Here is a 23,099-nt window from a genome sequence, read left to right as displayed (position 1 = left end):
GAAGCTGGGCAGGGCCAAGAGATCACAAGCTGGGAGAGCCTCGGACTGCACTAATGAAAACCCTTTTTAGCATTTGTTAACTGAAGCACAGAGAAATTAAAGAACACACCTGGGTCAAGGTTGTTAACATCTATATTACTAGACTCAAGACAACTTTTTGTTCTCCTGCCCTCCCAGCTCCTTGCAATGCCTCACATCTCCTTGGTTTCCAGGGAAAGGGTTTCCTCATAGAACAACAAGGCACTTAGGAGCTTTGGGTGGTTCCCAGGTGCTAAACCAAAGTGTACAAACCCACGTAGGTACAATCACTGTGTGCCAGTGGTGGGAATCCAGATATCCAGACTCCTGGGTTGAACAACCACTACCACGGCCTCCTGAAATCTTCCACTCCTGCCCTATCCTAGACTGACAGGACCAGTGATGAAGTGAGTAGTTAATCTGTACTCCAGGAACAGTGAGTGCACTGGGATACCAGGTCTTCCTTCAGAGGTGTGAGCTTACAGACTTCCACGTCAGAAGCTTCAGAGTGGATTATACAACAACGTTCAGCAAGAGTAGCAATGTCATTGGTAACAGCCAGTACTGCTCTTGTTCATCTGCTTGTATAGCACTTGCCCCTCAAAATGGACCTGTGTGCTCAGATCTGTCCAAACAATTAGCATGGGATGTTGCCCAACAAAAACAATCCAGCCCACCTGTTTCATGGCCCCTCGAAAGAACTTTCTTTTCTTGTGGTGGCAGATTCCACCCACATCCAGGTGGCTCTGAGAGTGCCAGCACCTCTGTTCTACCATTTGAAATGCAGACTGTTGAGAGAGTTCAGCAGGCCAGATGACTTGCCCAAAAGGCAAATTCTGTACCCCAGAGAAGGGGGCAGCTGAAGCTCTGTTTCTGACAGCAATCTGAATGACAAAAGGGCAGGCATTCAGAATTGACAGTTATTTTATAATAATAACAATAATAATATAATCTTATAATAAAGATACTGGGCATGTAACTTGATTTCTGAGATGTGCCAGGATACCTGTATATGTTGCAACAAAATCTGCAAAAAATCTCCCATAAAATATCCATTGTGCAGAAATATATTTTATATTACAAGCATAGATAATAAAGGCATTCAAAATTTCTCTTTTTTATAAAATAAATCTTAATGAAATGTATTTACCTTGTTTATTTACTGAGTTTGTTCCCTGGGATTTTAATGACCCTGTCTCATCCTGTCTTGATAAAAGCCTCTTCTGCACCAGGACCTCTTCCTCGAATTTCAAGATGTGATTTGGAGCTTGTAGTATTGACCTCCCCACAAGAAGCCTCTGCAATCACTTTGATAAGCTGAGGAATCTGCAGGGATGGAAAGAGCTGAGCGAAAGGATGATGATTAAAAGGACAATACCTCCAAACCCCTGGCTTTGAAAAGATGAAAGCATGGGCCACTGCCCACTGCTCTTTGGAAATCCTGTTTAGGGACAGAGCCCCATAGCTATGATAGGGAAGGCTTCTGAGTTCTTACGTATTCAGTGCCTTGGGAGACAGTCTTTGCTCCCAGTGGTTTCCCTGAAGACTGTGGTTCTTTTAGGTATATAAATTAGAGCTGTGAAGTCCCTGCTTAAACAAAGTGTCAAGTACATCCACTTTTGCTCCAAAGAAAAATAATGGATAACTTTACATGGTGCAGGTCTGGGAGTAACAGAAGAAACAAGCAAGCACATAGTATTTTCTGCCAGCAGCTGCCATCTGTAAGAGAGGGACTTAAATTTTCCACTTTAAAATCAAGCACCCAACTTAGAAACTTTGAAGTTTCACTTCAAAACGTTCAAGACCATTTCAAAAATACCATACCCAGGACCTTTGAAAATATTTGTTCAATGTAATTCATAAGTGACCACAAAACATACATGTAAGTTAAGACTGAACTTTATTTCAACCCAAGTTAGTGTAGCAAAGTTAAATAAAAATTAACCAGGTCTTTTCACCCTTTTCACTAAAGAGCAAAACATACCAGTATGCTACTCCAAGAAAGTTGCTACCAGGATGTATTTTGGCAGCTTACAATGGTATAAGTGTGTGTGACGCATGAGTCAGTGCAAACGGATACAAAACCCCATGGAGATTATTTACAGCCACTACAGCAGTAAAGTTCAGCACTACAAGCATGATATAAAAATTGTTCTTCCCATCTACTACAGTTGGGAGACAACTCACATCACCGAAGACACCAGATACTATCAAAATGGAGGCATTTTGTAATTCACATTTCTCTTCATCTCAACAGGGTCAAAATCTCTGTGGCCAACAGGATACACCAGTGAGGGAACTACAACTAGAGCAAATCAAAGAATATGGTTTTAGAAACAGCATAGGATGGCGTGATTTTGGGAAGAATTCCATGCCCAACAACACCAGCTGCCTTACCTCTCTTGGAAATTCATTGCAGAAATAATTGACATCCAAGGGAGGGGGAAGGGACCTATCTGGCAAGGAAAAAGAGAAAGGTATGGCAGAACTTCTTTATTAAGGTCACCAGAAAATAAATAAAAGCAAAAACTGCCTTGATGCCTTTCAGTTCCAGTCCTTTGCATTCCTGAGCAATCTGACTCCAGCTCTGTAAATGCACTGGCATCCTTGGCCAAGTCAAAGAGAAAGACCATGAGACCTGGCATTCAAAGTCCCACTCCTGGTGTGTGTTTTAATTAACGGGAGCCTGAGCATCATCTGTGAAAGGGGATGGGGCTCGTGGCTTTCACACCAGGTAAAACTTTCTGTGAGTGCTTGTTCCAGTCTCCTTTCATGTGCATTTCATTCAAGGGCATACATTCCACCTTTTTTTCCTTTTCTTGCCTTTTTTTTTTTTTTTTTTTTTTCACAATTGGAGGTTTGACAACAGAAGAACAGAGCTATAAATGTGAGGGTGCAATATATCATGAGATAAAGTGTGGAGAACATGTCCTCTACCAAAATGCCCCTTGGTGGAAAGAAAAAGCCCAAAATGCCTAGAATAAGAATTCCCTCTGCTTCTTACAGCTGTAAAGGAGCAAAAACCAAAACAAAGCCCCAGCCCATGGGCTGTGCTATGCACGTTTCTAGGGTATCAGCTCTGGCAGAAAGTTGAAAGGTTATGTTTGTGAAATAGCAGCTGCTTTCCTGCCATTTGATTCAGGCTTCTGCTTTGCAAAGTCTCGAAACCGAAAGACAAATCTGACAATATGCTAATCTTCCAATAAAAAAATGTGACTTCTGAACCCTTATCTGTTGAAGAGCTGACAGTGAAGTTCAGAGACGGTTGTCTAACCAGAAAAAACGATAGAGAAAATATGCCTTCAAACAAGATCATAAATCTTGAACAGTGCAGGGGAACAAATGTAAAAGGAACGTCTTACCACTAACACCATTTAGTAGCCTCACTTTCTCTCCCTTCCACCCCTCCAGCCTCATCATACTTGCAAGGAAGGAGGATGTATCCTGTCAAGGCAATAATATGAATACAAGAGGATGGGGGGTGACAATATATTGGCTACTGAAACCAGACATTATTTCCATCACTCCTGGGGTGTGGGGGGAGAGCAGAAATACAAAACAAATACTGTGCACCCTGAATACAACAGACTTAACCCCCCCCCGGCCCTCAGCAATACACACACACAAAAAGTTTGCATATTGCACAAGGCCCTTGAAGATCATAAATCTATGCATGAGAAAGACGTAGTGGAAATTTTTGGGGGGATTAGAGTTTATTTTTGTCATCTCTGTGAGACAGCTACTCATTCATCCAGATCACAGCTAAGAAAAAAGCTGGTCACAGAAATTAGCAGTTTCAGCTCAGCAGCAAAGTCGCCAGCCTGTGAAGGCAGAGAGAAATTGACTAATTAGCAATGCGCACTAAAACTTGACGGTTCTTTATAGAGAGAGAGAAGAGAGAGGGAGAGCGAGAGGGAGGGAGGCGGGGGGGGGCTCGCTTTTTCCCCTTCTTTCTTCCAAAGATGTTTGAAATCGCAGTCATTTACGCTCGACAATTTTTACAATAGCCTTGAGCCATAATTTTGCGAGTCTCTCCAGCATCCATCCCCCTGTATGGTCTCTCTCCACTGGCCATGCACGACCGTTTCTCTCCCCAACCGTGGATTTCCTATTACTCTCGTTACGACTCACTGAGCCCCAGGCCCAAGGATAATGATGTGTTGTTTCTTGGTAGCATAATTTGTCACACGTACATTTTTTCTTCTTCTTCTCTTGCAGAAAGCTCTGCGCTCTCTCTCTCTTTCTCTCTCTCTCCTTCTCTCTCTCTCGTACATTTTCTTGCTGTTGCTAATTCACGGTGATCAAATGATGTACGACAAAATAAATTGTAAAGAGTGACTGCTCCGAGTTGGGAACCAGAAGGTTTTTTTTTTTTCTTTCTTTCTCTTCTCTCCTTTTTTTTTTTTTTTTTTTTTTTTTTGGAAGGAGCGAGCAAACCTTTAAAAAGGAAGGACAATTGATTTTTTTGGGGGGGAGCTTAAGTGAACCTTTACTTTGGCAGCTGGTTGTGGAGCAGGTAAGTTTCTGGCCTTGTGTCTAACCGTCTCCGTGCATTTTCTAGTGCCTCCTGATTTGTTTGTTGCTGGGGGAGAGGAAAGGGGTGCTTGTGTGTGCGGGGGTGGGGGGGGGCAGTTGTGTAACGAACGCGTTTGCAGAATAAACTCCGATTGCAAGAAATGGGCAAAACGAGAAAGAAAGAAGGGGAGGGAGAAGAGGAGGAGTGTGTGTGTCTGTGTATGTGTGTGCATGTATGTATGCGTGTGTGTGTGTGTGTGTGCGGTGGGGAGGGGGGGATTGACCGGGTCCACTTAAAGGGAGAGGCTCCGGGAGGTTTCTGTAGCCGCCGGCGGGGCGCGGAGCGGGGCTGAGCGGCGCCGGGGCAGGGAAAGCGGCTGGAGGGAGCCCCTCGCTGTGCCGATAAATGGGGCGAGGCGGGGGTGAAGGGAGGCAGAGGAAGCCCAGTATTGGCGAGAAGCGACTGAGCGCGCTGCAATGGCAGGAGCAGGTCTCGGCGGGATCCCGCTGAGGAGGAGGAGGAGGAAGAGCGGCGACGGCGCTCCGCGGGGCGGGATGCGGTCAGCGCGGGTCGGTGGCTGCGCAGCCTCCGCAGGTGCGGCCGCAGCTCGGGGCAGCCTCGCCGAACCCCCTCCCCGGGCCGGGCACGGGGCCAGGGCTGGGGGGCGTGGCGGGGTCCGGCCGGACTGGGGGGCCGCCAGGCATGGCCCTGCTCCCCACCGCCCACTCCCGCCTCCCCCGTCCTTCCCCCAACTTGAACTTCACGTAGTTACCGGAGTTACGGCCGCGGCGCCGTCTGCTGCGAGGAGAAGCGAGCCGGGCAGGACAGCGCTGGGCGGCCCCTCGCCGGGCCCGGGGCTGCCGCTTCCATCCCTCCCTGTCCCCGCGCCGGGGTGCGAAGTATTGCAACCCCCGCGCTGGGCTGAGGAGTAGGGCTCAACTTCGGTGCCGGCCAGCGCCGGGGCCCCGGCTCCGGGCACGCCGCCCCCCCGGGGAGGAAGCGGGTCCTGGCGCCGCCGAGTTGCCAAAGCGGCCGGCGGGGACAGGGGGCTGGTGGCGAGCGGGACGGGCAGGGCTGCTCGCCTGCCCGGCAGAGTTTCAGTCACTTGGTAGTTTCTCTGGGTATCGCGGAGTTGGGGGGGCGGGAGGGGGGGGGGGGGAGGGTGTTATTTGGGGTGTGTTTGATTGCTTGGGTGTTTGGGGGGGGGGGGGTGGCTCAGCTTTGAAAATGTCCCCGGCTTCCTTGCTCCTCCCCTGGAGAACTGCCCGGTTTGCACCGAGGAGGGAGGAGAAAGGCGGGCGGGGGTGAAGAGGAGAGAGGCAAAAAAAAATAAATCTCCACCAGCCCTCCCAAGTTGCAGCCCCTTCGAGCGAGCCCGTCCGTGTCCAGGGCGGGGGGGCGGCTCGGCTCGGCGGGCAGAGGGGAGCCCGTCCCCCGGCTGCGCCCCCCGCCACCCTTGCGCACACAGCCGGGATGCGCCCTCCGGGCCTCTAAAGCTCTGTGTTTATTGTTGTGTCGTCCCGTGTGTCCCCCCACCCCGCTCTCCTCCCCACCCCTCTGCCCAGGTTGGAGGAGGGTTTAAAAGGCAGGTGTGCCGGAGGCCGCTCGCCATGTCCAGATCCGGGGACAGGACCTCCACCTTCGACCCCAGCCACAGCGACAACCTGCTGCACGGCCTCAACCTGCTGTGGAGGAAGCAGCTCTTCTGCGACGTGACCCTGACGGCCCAGGGCCAGCAGTTCCACTGCCACAAGGCCGTGCTGGCCTCCTGCTCCCAGTACTTCCGATCCCTGTTCTCCAGCGGCGGCGGGAGCGGCGGGCACCCCCACGCCCTGGGGCTGGGGCCCGGCGCCCAGGACGGGCTGGGAGGTCCGCCGAAGGAGCCGCCGCCGCCGCAGACGCAGGAGGAGCCCGGCACCCCATCCTCCTCCCCGGAGGACAAGCTGCTGGCCAGCCCGCGGGCCATCAACAACCTGGTGCTGCAGGGCTGCTCGTCCATCGGGCTGCGGCTGGTGCTGGAGTACCTGTACACGGCCAACGTGACCCTCTCGCTGGACACGGTGGAGGAGGTGCTGTCGGTCAGCAAGATCCTGCACATCCCGCAGGTCACCAAGCTGTGCGTGCAGTTCCTCAACGACCAGATCTCGGTGCAGAACTACAAGCAGGTGTGCAAGATCGCCGCCCTGCACGGCCTGGAGGAGACCAAGAAGCTGGCCAACAAGTACCTGGTGGAGGACGTGCTGCTGCTCAACTTCGAGGAGATGCGCGCCCTCCTCGACTCGCTGCCCCCCCCCGTCGAGTCGGAGCTGGCTCTTTTCCAGATGTCCGTGCTCTGGCTGGAGCACGACCGGGAGACCCGCATGCAGTACGCCCCAGACCTGATGAAGCGCCTCCGCTTCGCCCTCATCCCGGCGCCGGAGCTGGTGGAGCGGGTCCAGTCGGTGGATTTCATGCGCACCGACCCCGTCTGCCAGAAGCTGCTGCTGGACGCCATGAACTACCACCTGATGCCCTTCAGGCAGCACTGCCGGCAGAGCCTGGCCAGCAGGTGAGGGGCGGCGGGGCGGGGGGCTGCCCTCACGGCCACCCCTCGGCGGCGGCTGCCCGCGGGGGCTGCGGGAGCCGGGAGTCCCGGCGGGCACGGACCCCGCGGGGCCGGGGCCGGGGCCGGGGGCGGCGCGGCGGCCGGAGCGGCTGAAGGGGGGCGGCGGCGGGGCCGAGCCGCCCGCCCCCTGCACCACCAAACTTTTCGTCCCCTCCCCTCGGCCCTCTGGCCGCGCGCGCTTTGGGGATTTGGTTGGGCTTTTTTCTGGGCCATAATTAATTTTTTTTTTTTTTTCTCACACAATGTTTTTCCTTAACAAGGAAGTTGCGTCTTCAGGGCGTTTTAAGCTGTAATAGCCAAGTCCTAAGTCTAATTTGTTATTTTCGTAAATAACTGCATCATCTGTGCACACCCTGATGTTGCTGATGGTGGGGTGATGTCCCTGTTTGTTAGTGGAAACTTGTGACTTCATAGTCCTTACAGCTTTGACATGTCAGTTATTTTCATTTAATAAGGTAATGAATCATGATGTCAAAGATTGACAATATGAGGTTGGTGTTAGGAACTGAACGCACAGCACGTAGTTTAACAAGCAGTAAACATATCCAAAACTTATTTATCTTCTTTTAAAATATGTTTGTAATTCATTCACAAATGGAAAGATAATACCCTCTTCTAGTGTTGGTATAATACAGTGGCGCAGTAGCACAGAAATCAAACCACACTTTGTATTATTAAGCTTATTATAAGCTTTTTAACTAACAGGTGCATATTACTAATGATTTGACAGCAGCAGGAAGAAAACTAGCATATTAATAAATATTTTAAGTAATACACTCTATTAGCATTAATGCAGAGGATTCTTTATATCTCTATGCAATGGGTACTCAGATGGTTTAACTTTGGAGATGGTGTGCCCTCTTTTACTATTTCTGGCTAGCTCACTATGTTAGTGTTCTCTCATGCTTATCACCTTGTTGTCTAACTGATTCTCGCTCTGAAATCAAAAAAATCGAATACAAGTATTTTGCAGTGTAAAGTATTTTTGAGAAGCCACTGTTGTAAGTTGGTGCCTACCCTTTGCATTTCAATACCCAAAAGTGATGACTTTCAAAAATGCAAACCCCACCAGCTCCTCAGGCGAGATTCTGCACACCACCGGGGGCAAGCTGATGCTCGTGTCCTGGTGGATTGCTGAGATACCAGCTGGCTTGGTTCAGTGAAGATACCTTTCCAGCTTCAGTGGTCCATGTCATTTGAAGGATATGTAGTGGTGTTCTGACCAGTGAATGCTTACAAGTGTCATGGATGCTGCAAGAATCTGATACTGCTGGTACTGGGAGCTGGCTTTCCCTGTAAATGGGAGCGTACACAAAGGGATTGCGCTTTAAATAGCCCTAGATGAGAGTCTATGTTCCACTTAAGGACTTACAGAAGAAATACCATAAATACTTTTTTTATTTGTAATAGGTCTGCATGTCTGTGCAGACAGTGGTATTTCGGAGACCCTTAACCACAGTTGGTGAAAACATGCTGTCACCTTCCCAACTTTAATGTGTGCCTAATAACAGCCTACTAACTAGCTTCTCTTGACTGGGTTCTTTAGTGGCACTGAAATGGGAGCAAAACCATTCAGATTTATTTATAAGCAGGCATTAGAACTTACTCCAAATGTTAAAGTGTTGGAGATGTTGAAATGCTTAGTAGTGCCGAATGCAATTGTTATATTTTCATTTTTGGTCTTGGATGATATTCCTGGAAATTCATAAAGGTCATAAAGGCCCATCTTTGAATCTTAATGACTTAAGATTTTGTCAGACTGCCTAAGTGTACAAAAGCCTGCTTAAACATGAATGAGGAAAAAAAAGAAACATTCAAGACTACAGAGGTTTCCAGATTTGTCCTTTCTCTTACAGTTTTTCTAAAGTAGCAATTTTAACAGGTTAACATTCATTCAGTAGAATTTTATTTTGAGGAAGAAAATCTGTAAAGAGTTCCTTAAGTGATTAATTTGCAGAAAGAAATTTTGAAAAACTAACAGTGAAGTACATGTGCAAATACATAAAAATTATTACACAGAAAAAGAGTTCAAAACTCTGATTACTTTCTTCTTTGACTAATGGTGACTTTGGTAATTTGGAATTTAATGAAAGGTCATTCGCCAAAGATTCCCATGTCTTTAGAAAGAGATTAACAGTTCCTCTTGTGCAGTGTAATAGCTCCTGCACAGTACAGTACAGGTTGGTGAGAAAAGCAAGCAGCCCAGTGCCATAGCCACCTGCTTCCAGCATGCTGAAGAAATGAGGATTGCACTCAGTATTACAACTTGCCAGTAACTTTTCTGCATTTTTTTAAAAAAACTTTTTGTTTTGTTTTGTTTTTGTAACAAGCTATTTTTAAAAAAGCATCTATGTTCATACATATCCATATGCACACTTTGGAGTACATTGGCCTCAGGGCCACTTATATTTCTTAATGGAAATGAATGTAACGGGAAGCTCAAAATATGCTGATTCTCCTCTGAAATGAAACTATAAAGTTAGTCTTGAGGTCAGGGCTGGGGGAAAGAGATTTGGGCTCATAAGAGCCAGTCTGTGCTCTGTGAGCAGAGGTGGTTATGAAGTTTGTGCCACAAATGCAATCCTGCAGTGAGAGTGGTGCTGGGGCTAGTACGTACCTGCGTTCTCTTTTGTGCTGCAGTGAAAAACACTGTTTACCTGCAGAGAGAGTAGGGGTTTTTTTTCCATGAAATTTCATAAGAGAAGGTAATGCTTGAATGTCCTGATGTATTTTTGTAAAATTAATTTTCAAGCTACAACAACTAAATGATCAGAATTTAAAAAGTTGAGGAGTTATGTTCCTGACTTGTGAGCCTTGCTGTGTACTCTGAGGTTTAGGACTTTACCACAGGGGATGGGTGTTTTGGGTTTGATTTGACATTTAATCAGGTGCTCAACTCTAAGCAAAGTTAGTAATTCTTTTGGCTCAGTGATCTTCACCAGGGCCTCAGCATACAAGCTTCTGTTAAAGCCTCTGGAGGCACAGTCAGTTTTGATGTCACTAGGAAAAATCATAGTTGATTTCGACTTGGAGTGGGGTGAGTGACCCTGAACATTAGGCTTAAATTATGTTTGTCTGTCCCTGAAAGAGACACGTAGCTCTGTGCTGTATCATGCTTTCTGTAGTTCTGGGAAGAAAATGCATTTAGGTAGAGGAAAGTTTATATTCCAGACATTTATTTGACTCTCGGATCTTCACCTGAGTATTGAGTTGATTAAAATGTGTCTCTGCTCTATTGTGTAATATAATATATATTTTATATAATACATGGTATGTATTTTCAATTTTTAAAAAGTTTAGGGGTAAAGCATTACCATGTTTCTGGGAAGAAATCCACTTTTAAAGATGAGTAAGCTACTGAGAATTATTATTGCTTACATGTCTACTTTCAACAATGAAAATGATTAAAAAACACATCACCTAGCTTTTTAACTCCAATTTTGTTTGTGCTACTGCACAATACAGCTGTAGACAGACAATGGATCATTATAGAAAAAAATAATTAATTTATTTGGCTTATTAAGTGTTTTACCTAAAGATTGCAGCCTTTTTATAGAGCACTGCCATGATTTTATGGTTTCACTCGCCTGTAACTATTTACAATGCCCTTCGTTCCAGACAGGCAGGAGAAGGTGGGCTGGGTGGGAAGGGGCAGCCCCTGATGGCCTGGGAGTTGTTTGTGGGCTGCAGGACACCTGCAGCTCCTCTGGCCAGCAATGGGCGTTTGGGCTGGTCCGCCCCTCCCAGGATCTGCCGGCAGAGCAGCAAATACAGCTGCATACCTGAAGGCAGAGGGGAGTGAGGGAAGTAAAACTGGGAGATAGGTGGAAATGCAGAAAAATAAAAGAGTTGAGATACCCCAGGGGAGAAATGGGATATATGTAGCGGAAGCAGGAAAGTACAAATGAGGGAAGAGGTGGGAGAAGGATAGTTTTGAAGGGAGAAAAATGTAAGAATAGAACACCAGACAGGAAAGGAAATTAGCAAAACAAAAAAAGACCCTGGCAGATAAAAAGAAGATAGGGAATGAAACAAAAGGGGGGAAACTAATTCTTGGCAGAAACAGCATCTGTTGTCAATAACAGCTGAGTATTCCAGTTTTTGGAAAAACTCTTTCAGATTTGGGGGAAAATGGATGGGGATCAACCAATTGACATGAGATAGGAATAGTCATAGGCAGAAAATACAGAATTAAAGAGCACAAGAGAAAAGAGGGAAATAAGGAGACAAAGAGATAAGGAGGCTAAGCCTGCCCGTGCTATTTTATGGGTTCAGCAAAGTCCCAGCATGTACAGACTCAGCTGGTTTTTTTATACTTTTGTTCCCTGGACTGCTAGACCTTGGGGAGATTAGAAGTGCAAATTCTGATCTGCTAAAACTTATTGTAGAGGTGGTTTCATTTGCTGTTTGTTTTGTTGTTTTTTTTTCATTTCAGTGGAGAGAGGGTGTCATCCAGACTGTTTGGTGTTAGGCAATATTAGTGAAAGTGATAGCAAATTAAACAGTGACAGGTGATGAAGATGATATGAACAGTTTTCATTCTGTAATGAAACAGTAGGAAGATGATAACTGTTGATGAAGAAGGAAAAATGTAAGGTGTTGATCAGTGTGAGACAGTGGCATTTATGTGGAAGACGTATATACCTGGTCTGTTTTACTATCTACAGAGGAGATTAAAAATTTGAAGAAACCAGTTACATCCCTTGGCAATTAAATAATTTCCTTCTTGCATACACTATTTGTCTCCAAATCTCACAGACCCCAGTTCAATTTGACTTCTTTTTCTACTGAGATTTTTGTAGAATCTCGGTAGGACATGTTTGGTGGTTGTAAAAAAATGTGTGTATTTTTTCATTGAAATGCACTCTGTGTTCTTGTTACAACCACCTACCTGTCCCTTTGTGACCATAACACCAATATTTGAATTTTTAACTAATATTCTTATTCATGATTAATTGCAAGTGAGAAATACTACAGATCCCAAATTAACATCCTGATAAGAAAAACATATCTTAAAATGTATGTGAATTATTAAGTTTTGCATTACAGTACGGATGAGGTGGATGTGAGGCTCTGGTTTATTTTAGTGGGCTTTGGATCAGTTTTTATGTGCCTGAATTAATATCAGGAAATTGTATGTGTGCCAGGACTCTCTCAGCTGAGCTGCAGAAGGGAGACTGACACATTAGAGGCTGTGGGGTGGTGAACCACACAAGCTCGTGCTGAAGTGTAAGTGGAGAGATGTGGAGTTTCCAAAGGATGGGAGGCCTGGAGCTCACATTATGGACAGAGGCAGCACCGTTGTCCTAAAAGGACTGCTGTGGGTCAGGAAAGCCCTTGAGAGCCTTTTTGAAGACACGTATGTCCTGGCTGGTAAAACTCTTGAGAGCTGCAGAGGCACAGGTGATAGCCTTTTTTTTGGCTCAGTTGTTAGGAGAAACATACTTTATGAAGAGCATTTAATGGCCTTTTTTATGGACAACCATCTTTCCAACAGCTGCAGGGTTGAAGAAGGGTTGCTAGGTGCCTTGTGCAGGTACTTGCCCTTCCAGTTTCCCAGTCAGAGGCACTATTTGGAGTAGTGTCCTTTGTGAACTGGCAGTCCCTCCTGATTTATGTCCTTAGATGACAGGGCTCTTCCCCAGATCCAATCTACTGAACTTTACCTCCATCTGCCCCTCTCTTGAATCCGCTGTTATGTGGACTCCCAAGTGCGCCTCCCACCAGGCTCCTGACCTCACACACCCCAATCCCCACTGCTCCAGACCTCTCTGCTTGGATCTCTAGAGGCTGCTGCAGTTCTCTGAACTGTGCTCCTCCTTGGCTTTGTCACCCTGCCCCTTTTAGCACTTGAAGCAGCGTCAAATATCTGCATCTGCATCTCCAAACTCTTTTTCCAAGGGGAAATCTTTCAGTGGGTTTCAAAATGCCTTGTTCTAGAGGCAAAATTAAACTAAGCTTGAAAACAAGTAATCTTACAAAGCCACTCAAACTGATGACAAAGTACCTATTGTGAAAATGGGAACTTCTTCCTCAAATGCTGTAGCAAAAATGCACCTTTCCACCACCTGCAACAGTCTATGCAGCAGCTTTGCAAGTCATGCAAGTCCCTAGAAGCAGAGCTGTCCTCCATGAGTTCCTGTGCTGTTCTTGCTCATCCTTTGGCAACACAATCCACCTCTGTCCTGTTGGGAAGTATGTAGCTCATGAGTGGTGCAGACCCTCCTAGACAAGGAAGTCCCATTTCAGAAAAAATCCTCCTGGAATGATTTATACTTAGGGTATACCTTTTACTAACAAAGTGCTGTAGGATGATGGTGAGCATCAGACATATCTGTCTTGGCTACTGGTCTGAGACTTTTCTATTCACTCTTTGCCTGATGTGCATCCCCTTCATGTGGAGAGAGGAGATAGAAAGGAGAGGGTCTTAGGGGGCATGTTGTGGCCTGGGGTCACTATAGCTTTTTCTTTATAGCAGAAGAATATGGAGGTTCTGAGTCTGTAACTGCTGAGCAGTAAATGGAACAGAGCTGTGATGGTGTAATTGTTTGGATTTGTATTTGAAGATAAAGCACAGTGAGCCTTGGGGGCAAGGGGAGTGAGGAAAGCTAACATAGAACACAAAATCAACAGAAAATAGTTTGCCAGGAGAAAGCTTTGGTTCTGTTAAACTCATGTTATGAAAAAATCCATATAATCTGTAAAAACACTATTTCATCTTTTCAAACAACTCCTGTATTTTAAAAATCCAAGCTGTGTTGTAAGTCAGAGCAAGGTTTGTTATTATCCTTTGCTCGGCATGGCCTGAAAAGATTGAGCAGGGAAGTTAATAGGAATCCTAAAAGAAGGGTTTGAGCTGGACTCTCCTGCTCTGTAAACATCTCTTACGTTGGTTTTTTTGAAACAGATTCTATCTGGTATTACAGCTTTACCAAAGGACCATCTAAAGAAATTGAAGAAGATGGAAAGTTGAAAACTATTAGTAGATCCTTCCTGCCATAATTTTTCATATTTCCTGCCTCCCTGAAGTTTTCTTTAAAGACTGTCATGCCTAGTACTTGGTAGTCAACACTTGCTGTATTCTTGGAAAGCAGACAATAAACTGAACAAATATTGTCAGCTGCCAAGTTCAATGGAAGCAGACGGTTTGCAGTGAAGCTGGAAGTAAATAGAAGTTGGTGCCACAGTTGGTTCTTCCTGCATTCCCCAACTGATGCCTTCTTTCAGGAAAAACAAACAAACAAACAAACCAGTGGAAAAGGTAACAAGTCATACCTTGGGTGAGCTGGCAGCAAGGTGTATTTCTTTCCTTTGGCTTCCTAAGGAAAAGGAGTCTCAGCTGGAGAGAACACAGCCTCTGATGAAGACACCTTCTGTTGACATGGACATCAGATACAGAATCAAACAAAAAAGGACTTTCTTGACTTTCTGCAGTCTGAAAATCAAAAAACAAGAGTTGGTTGAAATTTCCTAGGGAAAGGAAATAAAACAAAAGAGGATTTGACCACTTTGAGGCATTCTATAAAGCATTTCCATTTTACAGCCTCTGTTGGAAAAATCAAATCAAAAAAAAAACCCAAAAAATGGGACCAGCCAACAAACCAAACCCAAAAAAAGGCCAAACAAAACGAGGTGAGGAAGGGAAAGCAATTTGCAAAAGCACTTAGCTTTGAGGTTTTTGGTTTTTTTTTTTTAACATTCAGGATAAAAGGAATTAGTTAAAGGTTTTTTAGAATTTCCATCAGTGAGGAATATCAGTTATTTGCATAGTTTTGCCTATAAGATTCATGCACAGGAGGTTTTGTGTCTCATTCACCAATTTGCTTTGCTAGTAACATTCCTTTGAATTCACATCCCTTACAATGCTCCAGATACTCAGTGTGGGGCTAGTAAGGATATCTTTAGCATTCATGTCTGGTAATACAAGGAGGAAAAGATGAGAAGGACTCTCCTCTGTGTTCTTCCCAAAGGAGCACTGCTGATAGATGTCACTCCTTCAGGATAGCTGCCCGCCCCTAAGCTGCCTATTACGTCAGAGGCTTTTACCCCAAAAGGAAGGGACATTAACTTTAAAAAATCTTCCAGCTAAAAGCTGGAAGCTAACTCTTAAAGATTTACTTAGAGACTAATAGTAGTGGGATTGGATTCATAAAGAAAAATTGGATTTTCAGAGCTTCAAGCAGATTCTAAGTTATTTTAGTGCAGGGGATGGAAAATTGCCTGCCAGCTTTAGAAATAAAGGAACCTTTGACTTATAAGGTAACTTTGTAACAGTTAAGTGTGGCCGGTCAGATAAAACATTCACTTACCCTTAGACTTCTGGTTTTAGAAGGAAAAGGAATGATTATTTTTAAAGCAAACATTAACTAATTTTTTTCTATGCTTTTTTCTTTTTTTAAAGTATTGGACAAAATTTAAAAAAAATCTAGTAGATTCAGAGGACAAAAACAACAATCAATGTCTGCAGCAAATCCTTCTCAGATTAGGATTTATGTTCCTAAACTTCATTCTGTCAGTGGTCAGCAACATGTATTAAATGAGCATCATCTTCAGTGAACATTACTGTGAGCCCTGCTGCAGTGAAAACTGAGGCCTTCTGCCAAGCATGCCTACACTGAGAATTAAAAGATGAAAACCAAAATCTTCATGATAAGACTGGTTTCTGGGTTCTTAGTATTTCTAGAAAGTTCTTTTACATTCTTTCATGGGTGCCTGGGGCAATAGATGCAAATTACAAGAGGCAAAAAAAAATCCATTCATAAAGCAACTTTCAGACATTCAGCAAATTTTTGAACATTCTTTGAACTGAAGAACAAAATAATTTATTGTTCATAATTTGCGAGAGACTTTATTGTGTTTTAGATTTTGACAAAATCAAGATATTCCTTGTCTGTACTTTATCCATAAGGAGAAAGACATTTTGCAGGACTTGGTCTGTTGACTGTGAGAACTCAGGTCCTTCCTCTAGCAGTTCTGTAGGGTTAGGAAGAGATTCTGGATGCCTATTCACCTATAGGTTATGATGTTTGTTAATTTGTTTTATGTGACAACAAAACTTCATACAATTCCTTTGTCCAAAATAAATTTTACATTGTACCTTATGGCTTTCACTGAGTTCATAGTTAAACTCCTGGATAATTAGATTTCCTCTCTATTAAACTTGTGTTACTAATCATGTCTATCTTTGCAGTCAACTATGGAAGCCAAAATCCATTGAAATAAGCAGTTTTCATATGACACTTTTGTTGCACTCAAATGCCCATCCAGGAGCTGGGAAGGTAATTGTTGAAGATCACATCCCATGTTCTTGATGGCAAAACATTTTTTTCAGTCGTGGGCTAATGGATGCTTGCAACATTTGTTCAGATTTGCAGGCTGCAACTAGATTGTCCGCTATGTTTTTGTTGAACACAGCACCCTTTCAGATGCCTTTTGAGAAGAAAAGGGTTGCTAAAGACCATCCTGGTTTCCAAAGATGAAATTAAGTTTTTGGTGCTAACAAACAAAAGGTCTGCAACTGAAATGCTGATTGGGATAGTGTATATCTGTTTGTCTACTGCCTCGAGGTTGGTATCTAAACCTCTCTGAAATAATTTGTTTCTGCTGCAGGTTAAAACAGCCCCCTTTTCTGAGATTCTTGCTACTTGCTTTGACAGTATCACTGTCAGACTCCAGTTCCTCAAATCCTTTGATGTTATGAAATATGAGGATGTAAGTAAAACTCACCACGCATTCCCCTGCCCTTGCTGGGTCTGTGCTGGTCTTATGGTTGGTTTTGTTTGTGCCTGAGTTCAGTGGGCAAACACCTGAAGTTCAGTTTGGCTCTGCTGTGTTTAAGTTCAGGCACTGAAGAAGGAGCAAGGATGCCATCATAGCTGTCAAGTCCCTGCTCTGAAGAGCTACATGGCTCTCTCCATACTCAAAGCCATGGTGATAGCCTATATGAAAAGATAATTAATGATCCAGAATTCTGGATAGTCAATTACTGTAGCCCTAAGTTAAGAATAAAATACAGTTGAATACTCTTTTTCTTATTTTTTTCACTGCTGACCGTGATCACCTGTATGTCTCTGCATTTTTCTTTCTGATGTGTAACACTACACTGGATGCATTAAGAACCACAGGATTGCCCCTTCATGATTGTATTCTTTTCTTTGCGTTCCCTAATGCAGAGAGCAGAGCCTTAGTGCATTGTTTAAGAACTGGAAGAGTCTGGAGCAAACCTGTTGTTGAGGCTTGTTTTCTTGCCAGCTTTTGTAGAATGAACTTCTACTAATTGCCCAGATAAGGAAAACCTACCAGTAGAAGATTGATGGATATGTTAATAAAGAAAAACAATGTACAAGAAGAGTATTTCCCATTCATGCATTTTCTATTAACATGAGGCTATCAAGGTTGCAAAAGAGTAGGAGTGGTTGTCAGGAGTATTGAGGTCTCTTACAGCCTTTTCTGCTGATTTCTTGTGAGTTTATAAACTCTCTTGGGCACAGCCTCTTTCCATGAATATTCATGGTTAGTTTAGACCATGGGCTAGCGATCTGAGTTTTTGAGCTGATGGGCATCTGCTGCTACCTTTGAACTGAGTAGGATTTAGTTTTGTTGATGGGTATCTCTGAAAATGAAGCCACTTCTGTGAGTACTCAAATTCCTGGGTTTATGTGTCTGAGGGAAGCCACACAAGTTTGAAAATGTTGCCTTTGAAATACACTTTGGTTTCCAGTCCTGTAAGTAGACAAAATAAATTTCACACCACATGAGGTACCCAGGAACTTAATTAAGGTGAATTAAGTGTTTTAAAATCTTAGCAGAACAGAAACTGCAAAGTGTGTGCCGAATAATAACAACATGTGCATGTTCATCAGTGAGAACTAGAGTTTTGGCATCTAAGTAATGCTTTCAAGATAACATGTGGATAAATGTATCTTAACTTTTTTGCCATGACATCAGCCTGCCTGTCCAGGGTTTAGCCTTCCTTGACCAAGACCCACCGCTGTTAATTGTAACACAAGACTATCATAAAATCCTTGCTGGGGACACTGTGAACCCCCCAGCATATAACTGAATAGTACATTACACTGTGAAATAAGGACTGTGAAAAAATAAGAGTGTGTCAGATATAATGTAGAACATTTCACATTATAATCTTGAGTTATCCAAATAGCAAACATGTAATAATACAAGAAAGGAGGAAGCTTTATCTTGCTCAATGTATTACATATATTTTTAAATCCTGTCTTCATCACAGGGTTTCACTGAATAACATTTTTATTAATATTTGGGAAAATCTTCTGTGTGTAAGCAGTGGTCACTTACCCGTTTTTCATATTATAGAATATATTGTAGGATTCTAACAGTACTGCTTAGTGCAATATGAAACATAAATATGAAATAATAAAGAAAATAATTTTTCAAAACCTGAATTCCAGCATTTCACATCAAAACTTAAAAACCAGAACTGGCTCCAGGGAAACTTACCAGTTTAAAACCTGCTTATCTTTAGCCCACTGTATTATCTTTACTTGGTTCACTGGAAGAGCTCTCAATATAGATGAATTAGATATTTTGAGTATAAGTATCCATCTCTTCTTTGCCATGTGAGATTTCCCTGTGCTTTTGGCAGAGGCTTTGCTGACTATTAAGTTCTCATTAAACTTTTAGTAAAAGTCTCTGTTCTTGCTACTTCCCATTTTAAACATATTAAAAAAATTAGTATTTTTTAAGCATACCAATATAGCAGCACTGCTCCTTCTCAAGAAACAGCAGCTTCTCAGACGGTTTAGCTGAAAAAGTAATGTTAAGGATAGTTGCAACTGCCAAAGTCAGGAAACTCAGAGTTATATCTGACATTTCATTCTTCACCTTAACTATTGAGCCTTGGCCATTCATTGGATTTTCACAGTGCTTTGGAGTTAGAAGGGAGTTTTACAGATGAAAGATGAAAATCAAAATAAACTCCTTTATCAAGTAAACCTGCAAGGGCATTCTGAATTTTACAATACACAGGGAGTTGATTGTGATATAACATACAACACAGGAGGGTTGAAATAAACAATTTATTCTCTATCGTTAGGGATGGCCATGCATAACTGACTTATGGCTCTGGTTTGCTCTGCCACTTGTTACGTGTGCAGTCATCCCTAACTCATACCAAAACCAGTTTATCATACTCCCATGTTGCATAGTTTTTATCAAATGTTCTCTCATTAAAAACTTTACTGGGGAGACTGAATGTTAAAAGATGCTGGCAGTGCTTTAGTAAGCTTTCCCCAGAGCTTCCTCTCACTACGGAGTCTGTGCCGACAGTGATCATGAGACAGTTCCTGATATCCTACACAGCCACAGTCTGCTGGGCAGGTAACAGTCATCATTTGACAGCACATTGCAGGTGCAGTGCAGGCATCAAAGGCTGGCTTGTCAGAAGGACTGATGGACTGCAGGGGCTCTCCCCAAGCTGGGAGAGAATCAAGGGGTAGGACAGCATGGGACAGTGTCACTGCCCCCATGGCTTAACTCCTGCTCCTGCACTGAGGGTTTTGTTTAATCCACTCTCAATTCATGACCTTCCCTGAGCCCTAAATCTGTTTGAAAACAGACAAGGCTATATGCCAGGTAGTTCCCTGGCCATCCTTGTCATAGATGAATCTGTAATCTGTAGTTGCCTTTCGGACAGCCATTTGACAAATTTTATTCTGGAGCATTGTGTGGATCAAGCCTTCAGCTGTGTGTTCCCTTCTGGAAGGATGTTCCTCGTGGTTGGTGCATGCCTACAGCACAACCTAGTTCATTTTGCCCGTTCTCCTCAAGAGAGGATGCAGTCCTGCTACAAATGTAAATCCTTGGGTCACCAGCTCACATTCTATGTAGCAGCTGGAGCAGCCATGGGTGTGCCTCAGTCATAGAGCTCCCACTGCCAGAGTGCACTGCTGAGGTTGGAGCTCCTGGGTGGTGCTTTGACCCCTCCATGTGCAGCTCTGGTGGTAGGCTTTGGTTGGTGGTGTTCTGTGCCTTTCTTGGCCAGGGCTGTTTGCTGCAGACTGACACACAGAGCGCTACACGGGTGTTGTCGTGCCTGTAAAAATGGTGTTTGACCAGGGTGCTTTCCGTCAAATGCATGGTCCCTCTGCACAGTCATTCATATGGATGGATGTTTTCCAGGCTATGTCACCTTCCTACTTAACATTTTGAGCCTAGACCTTTATTTCAGTGTTATCTCACCCAAGCTAAGTATAACTGGTGAAAGTTCAATTATATGCGAAGTGACTATTAAAGCATCAGGGCTCGTCTGGGGGTCTGGGCCTCCCCTCCAGTTTTCCCTTACAATTGTGCTAAATCCCTTAATGCTGCAGAGAAATTGTACGTTCATCAGGTGGAGCATTGGAGGCCAGGGTGCAGATAACCACTTTTACTGCAGATGAGACATTGCAGTCCTGTTCTTAAGAACTGCCAGGCAGATTGGGAATCACGGTCACGGTTAATAGCAGCGAATTGCCAGCTCTTGATGGGTGGGTAGTCACTCCTTTCAGTGGTTGCCCCCTGGGGGAGAAGGTAGAAAAACAGAGGGAGGGAATTAGAGTGACTTTGCACAGTTGAGCAGGTTCATGCCGCTGGATCAGTGGCAAGCATTGGCAGGGCTCCACTCTGGGGAGGCTCACAACAACATCACAGTCTCATTTTTACCAATTGGTGTTGCTATAGCCAGTGGTGCACAGGGGGAGAGCAAAGAGAAGGGGGGAGCTGAGGGGGAGAATGAAAGCAAGAGTCTGGACTAAATTAAACAAACAAAAGTGCTTGTAAGTAGCATTTAACCCATAACCATTAGCCCAGTGCTGCTAATTGTACTAAACTATATATCTGAAGTTGTGTGTGATTAAAGAGTTGGCTCACAAACTCTCTGCATAACCTTAATTTTTTCAAGGTTCTTTGAGTGTAGAATGGCTTATAATAATGATTTTGACTAATACGATTTTTGACATGCAACTTTAATGCTTAACCTTAGTACAACTCCAGAGCATTTCATGTGTATTCAGCTGTAAAGAGTGATGATTTAAAGGGATAATATAAGAAAAAGGTCGTTCTAGAATGAACCTCTAACAAATTGCATAAAGGAAGCTTATTATTCCATGAGTAGAGAGATACACAGCTTTTCTGATCATTTTTCTGCTTGGTTCAAGAGATTGTTGAGACATGATTGGGAAAAGAAACACAAAAAATGAAATAGAAAACTGCAAGCAGTGAACATTCTTTTGATGGTTATGATTTTGTTGCCACTAAAAATACTCCTCAATAATGTGGTTGTTCATCTTTCCTCTTGTTTTGGGTGAAGAATTCGTTCCAATAAGAAAATGCTGTTATTGGTTGGAGGATTGCCTCCTGGACCTGACCGGCTACCCAGCAATTTGGTTCAGTATTATGATGATGAAAAGAAGACGTGGAAAATACTGACAAGTAAGTGGTTTATTTTTGTACAGTTGTCTTGATGAATTTAAAAACATGGTTAATCAAATTAGACACTTTATTGATTTGTTTCTCTTCAGAGATTTGTTTATGTATCACAAGGGGCTTCACAATGGAGCAATAAATTGAGATTGCAGAAGATGCTAATTTTATAATAGGATAGGCCTAAATTAACATTGGCTTAAAATCATTCCAGTAAGTTTTTTTTAAGTAAACTTGTAAGTCTTTCAAGCTGCAACATGAACCCATGCATATTTATGTATAGATGAATAAAATCTGGTTTAGGAAAAAAAGAAGGCAGTTTTTTCAAGACTTTTTTTTCAGAGTCAGATCCCTGGTAAGCCATAGTACTAGAGCACACCTTTGATTCTCTTTTGCATTTTCATTTCCTTCTTCCAGCTTTATCTGTTGTCCACAATCATTAAAGAAAGGTTTCCTCTGTACTACCCTGCGTCCATTGCTGACAGAAGCATTGGTGGAATATATCAGCTACAATAAACAGTGCATGGAGGCTGCTATCACAAAATTCTTTCCCACCTTCTTTTAATAGTGGATTGTGTTTTAGAGTAAGTATTTTGCCTCGAGCATCGAGATTTGGAACTTATTGTTATGTTGGTTGCGATTCCCAGTCTGACTTGGTCATGGAATCAAATCATAGCTTCTTGAGTGCAGCAGGCTGTGTGTGCATTAGTCCCCTTGTGGCTAAACTGGCTGCATTGGTCAATAAAACTAAATTTTAACTGTCAAAATTGCCCAAAGCAGTATAGATAAAATAATAAATGAGCAATTTTGATCCATAAATCAAAGCCATACTTCTAAAACTGGACAACTGGTAAAACCTGGATTTCCTATTAGACCTGATTTTTTTTTTCCCCCCAGTAAAATACATTTTATAGAATTCTGTTCTTCTCTCTTATCCAAAGCCCTGTAATGGTGTACCTCTGTGTTAATATTACATGCACAGGTTAGGATGAAAAAATTTTTAAAATTGCTATGATGCAGGACTTGAAATAATGCCTTTGCAGGTTGTTTTTTTTCCCATGGAAGATTTAGGAGCCTTTCACAAAGTGGTGCCACATAAAGACTGTTTAGTTATAGATGACCTGGGCCTAGTTGAGGGTGTTGTGTAAGAATGACAATCACAGAAGGTTGTATGAATGGCACATTATAAAAGTCTACAGCATCTGTGCTAGGGAACATATTACGCTTCACATTTTTCAGAATAATGAGTTACCATACACTACTTCTAAGAAAATACTGAAGATGGTAAGTCAGTGAAAAATCAATGATACTGTCTAAGGCAGAATTTTCTAGGTGTTTTTTTTGTTTTCTGTGTATAATCCAGTGGCTCAACAGGAGAGGCAGGAGGAATGGATCTCTTGCTTCAAGATCTGAACTCTCAAGTGAATTAAAATAAAAAGCTTTTTTCTGAGTCTTAACTAGCTGCGGATTGTCAGATTTTGTAAGAATGGAATTTACTCAGCTCTTGGTTATTTATGTTGTGTT

At 43.5% G+C, this 23,099-nt stretch overlaps 1 protein-coding gene across 1 annotated transcript in view; it reads left to right on the top strand.

Annotated features, from left to right (window-relative positions):
- The first annotated feature begins 5,576 nt into the window (after positions 1–5,576).
- Positions 5,577–23,099, top strand: part of KLHL14 (kelch like family member 14) — a 59,837-nt gene continuing 42,314 nt past the window's right edge. The window contains exons 1-3 of the mRNA XM_069004676.1: positions 5,577–5,642; positions 6,100–7,082; positions 21,463–21,584. Of these exons, the coding sequence (XP_068860777.1) occupies positions 6,145–7,082; positions 21,463–21,584 (1,060 nt within the window). The 5' untranslated portion in view covers positions 5,577–5,642; positions 6,100–6,144. The remainder of the gene's footprint in view (positions 5,643–6,099; positions 7,083–21,462; positions 21,585–23,099) is intronic.

The sequence above is a fragment of the Aphelocoma coerulescens genome, chromosome 2 (genome assembly GCF_041296385.1).
Source record: "Aphelocoma coerulescens isolate FSJ_1873_10779 chromosome 2, UR_Acoe_1.0, whole genome shotgun sequence".
NCBI lineage: Eukaryota > Metazoa > Chordata > Aves > Passeriformes > Corvidae > Aphelocoma > Aphelocoma coerulescens.
The sequence above is the reverse complement of the archived record's forward strand: the minus strand, read 5'-3'. Positions and strand labels throughout refer to the sequence as shown.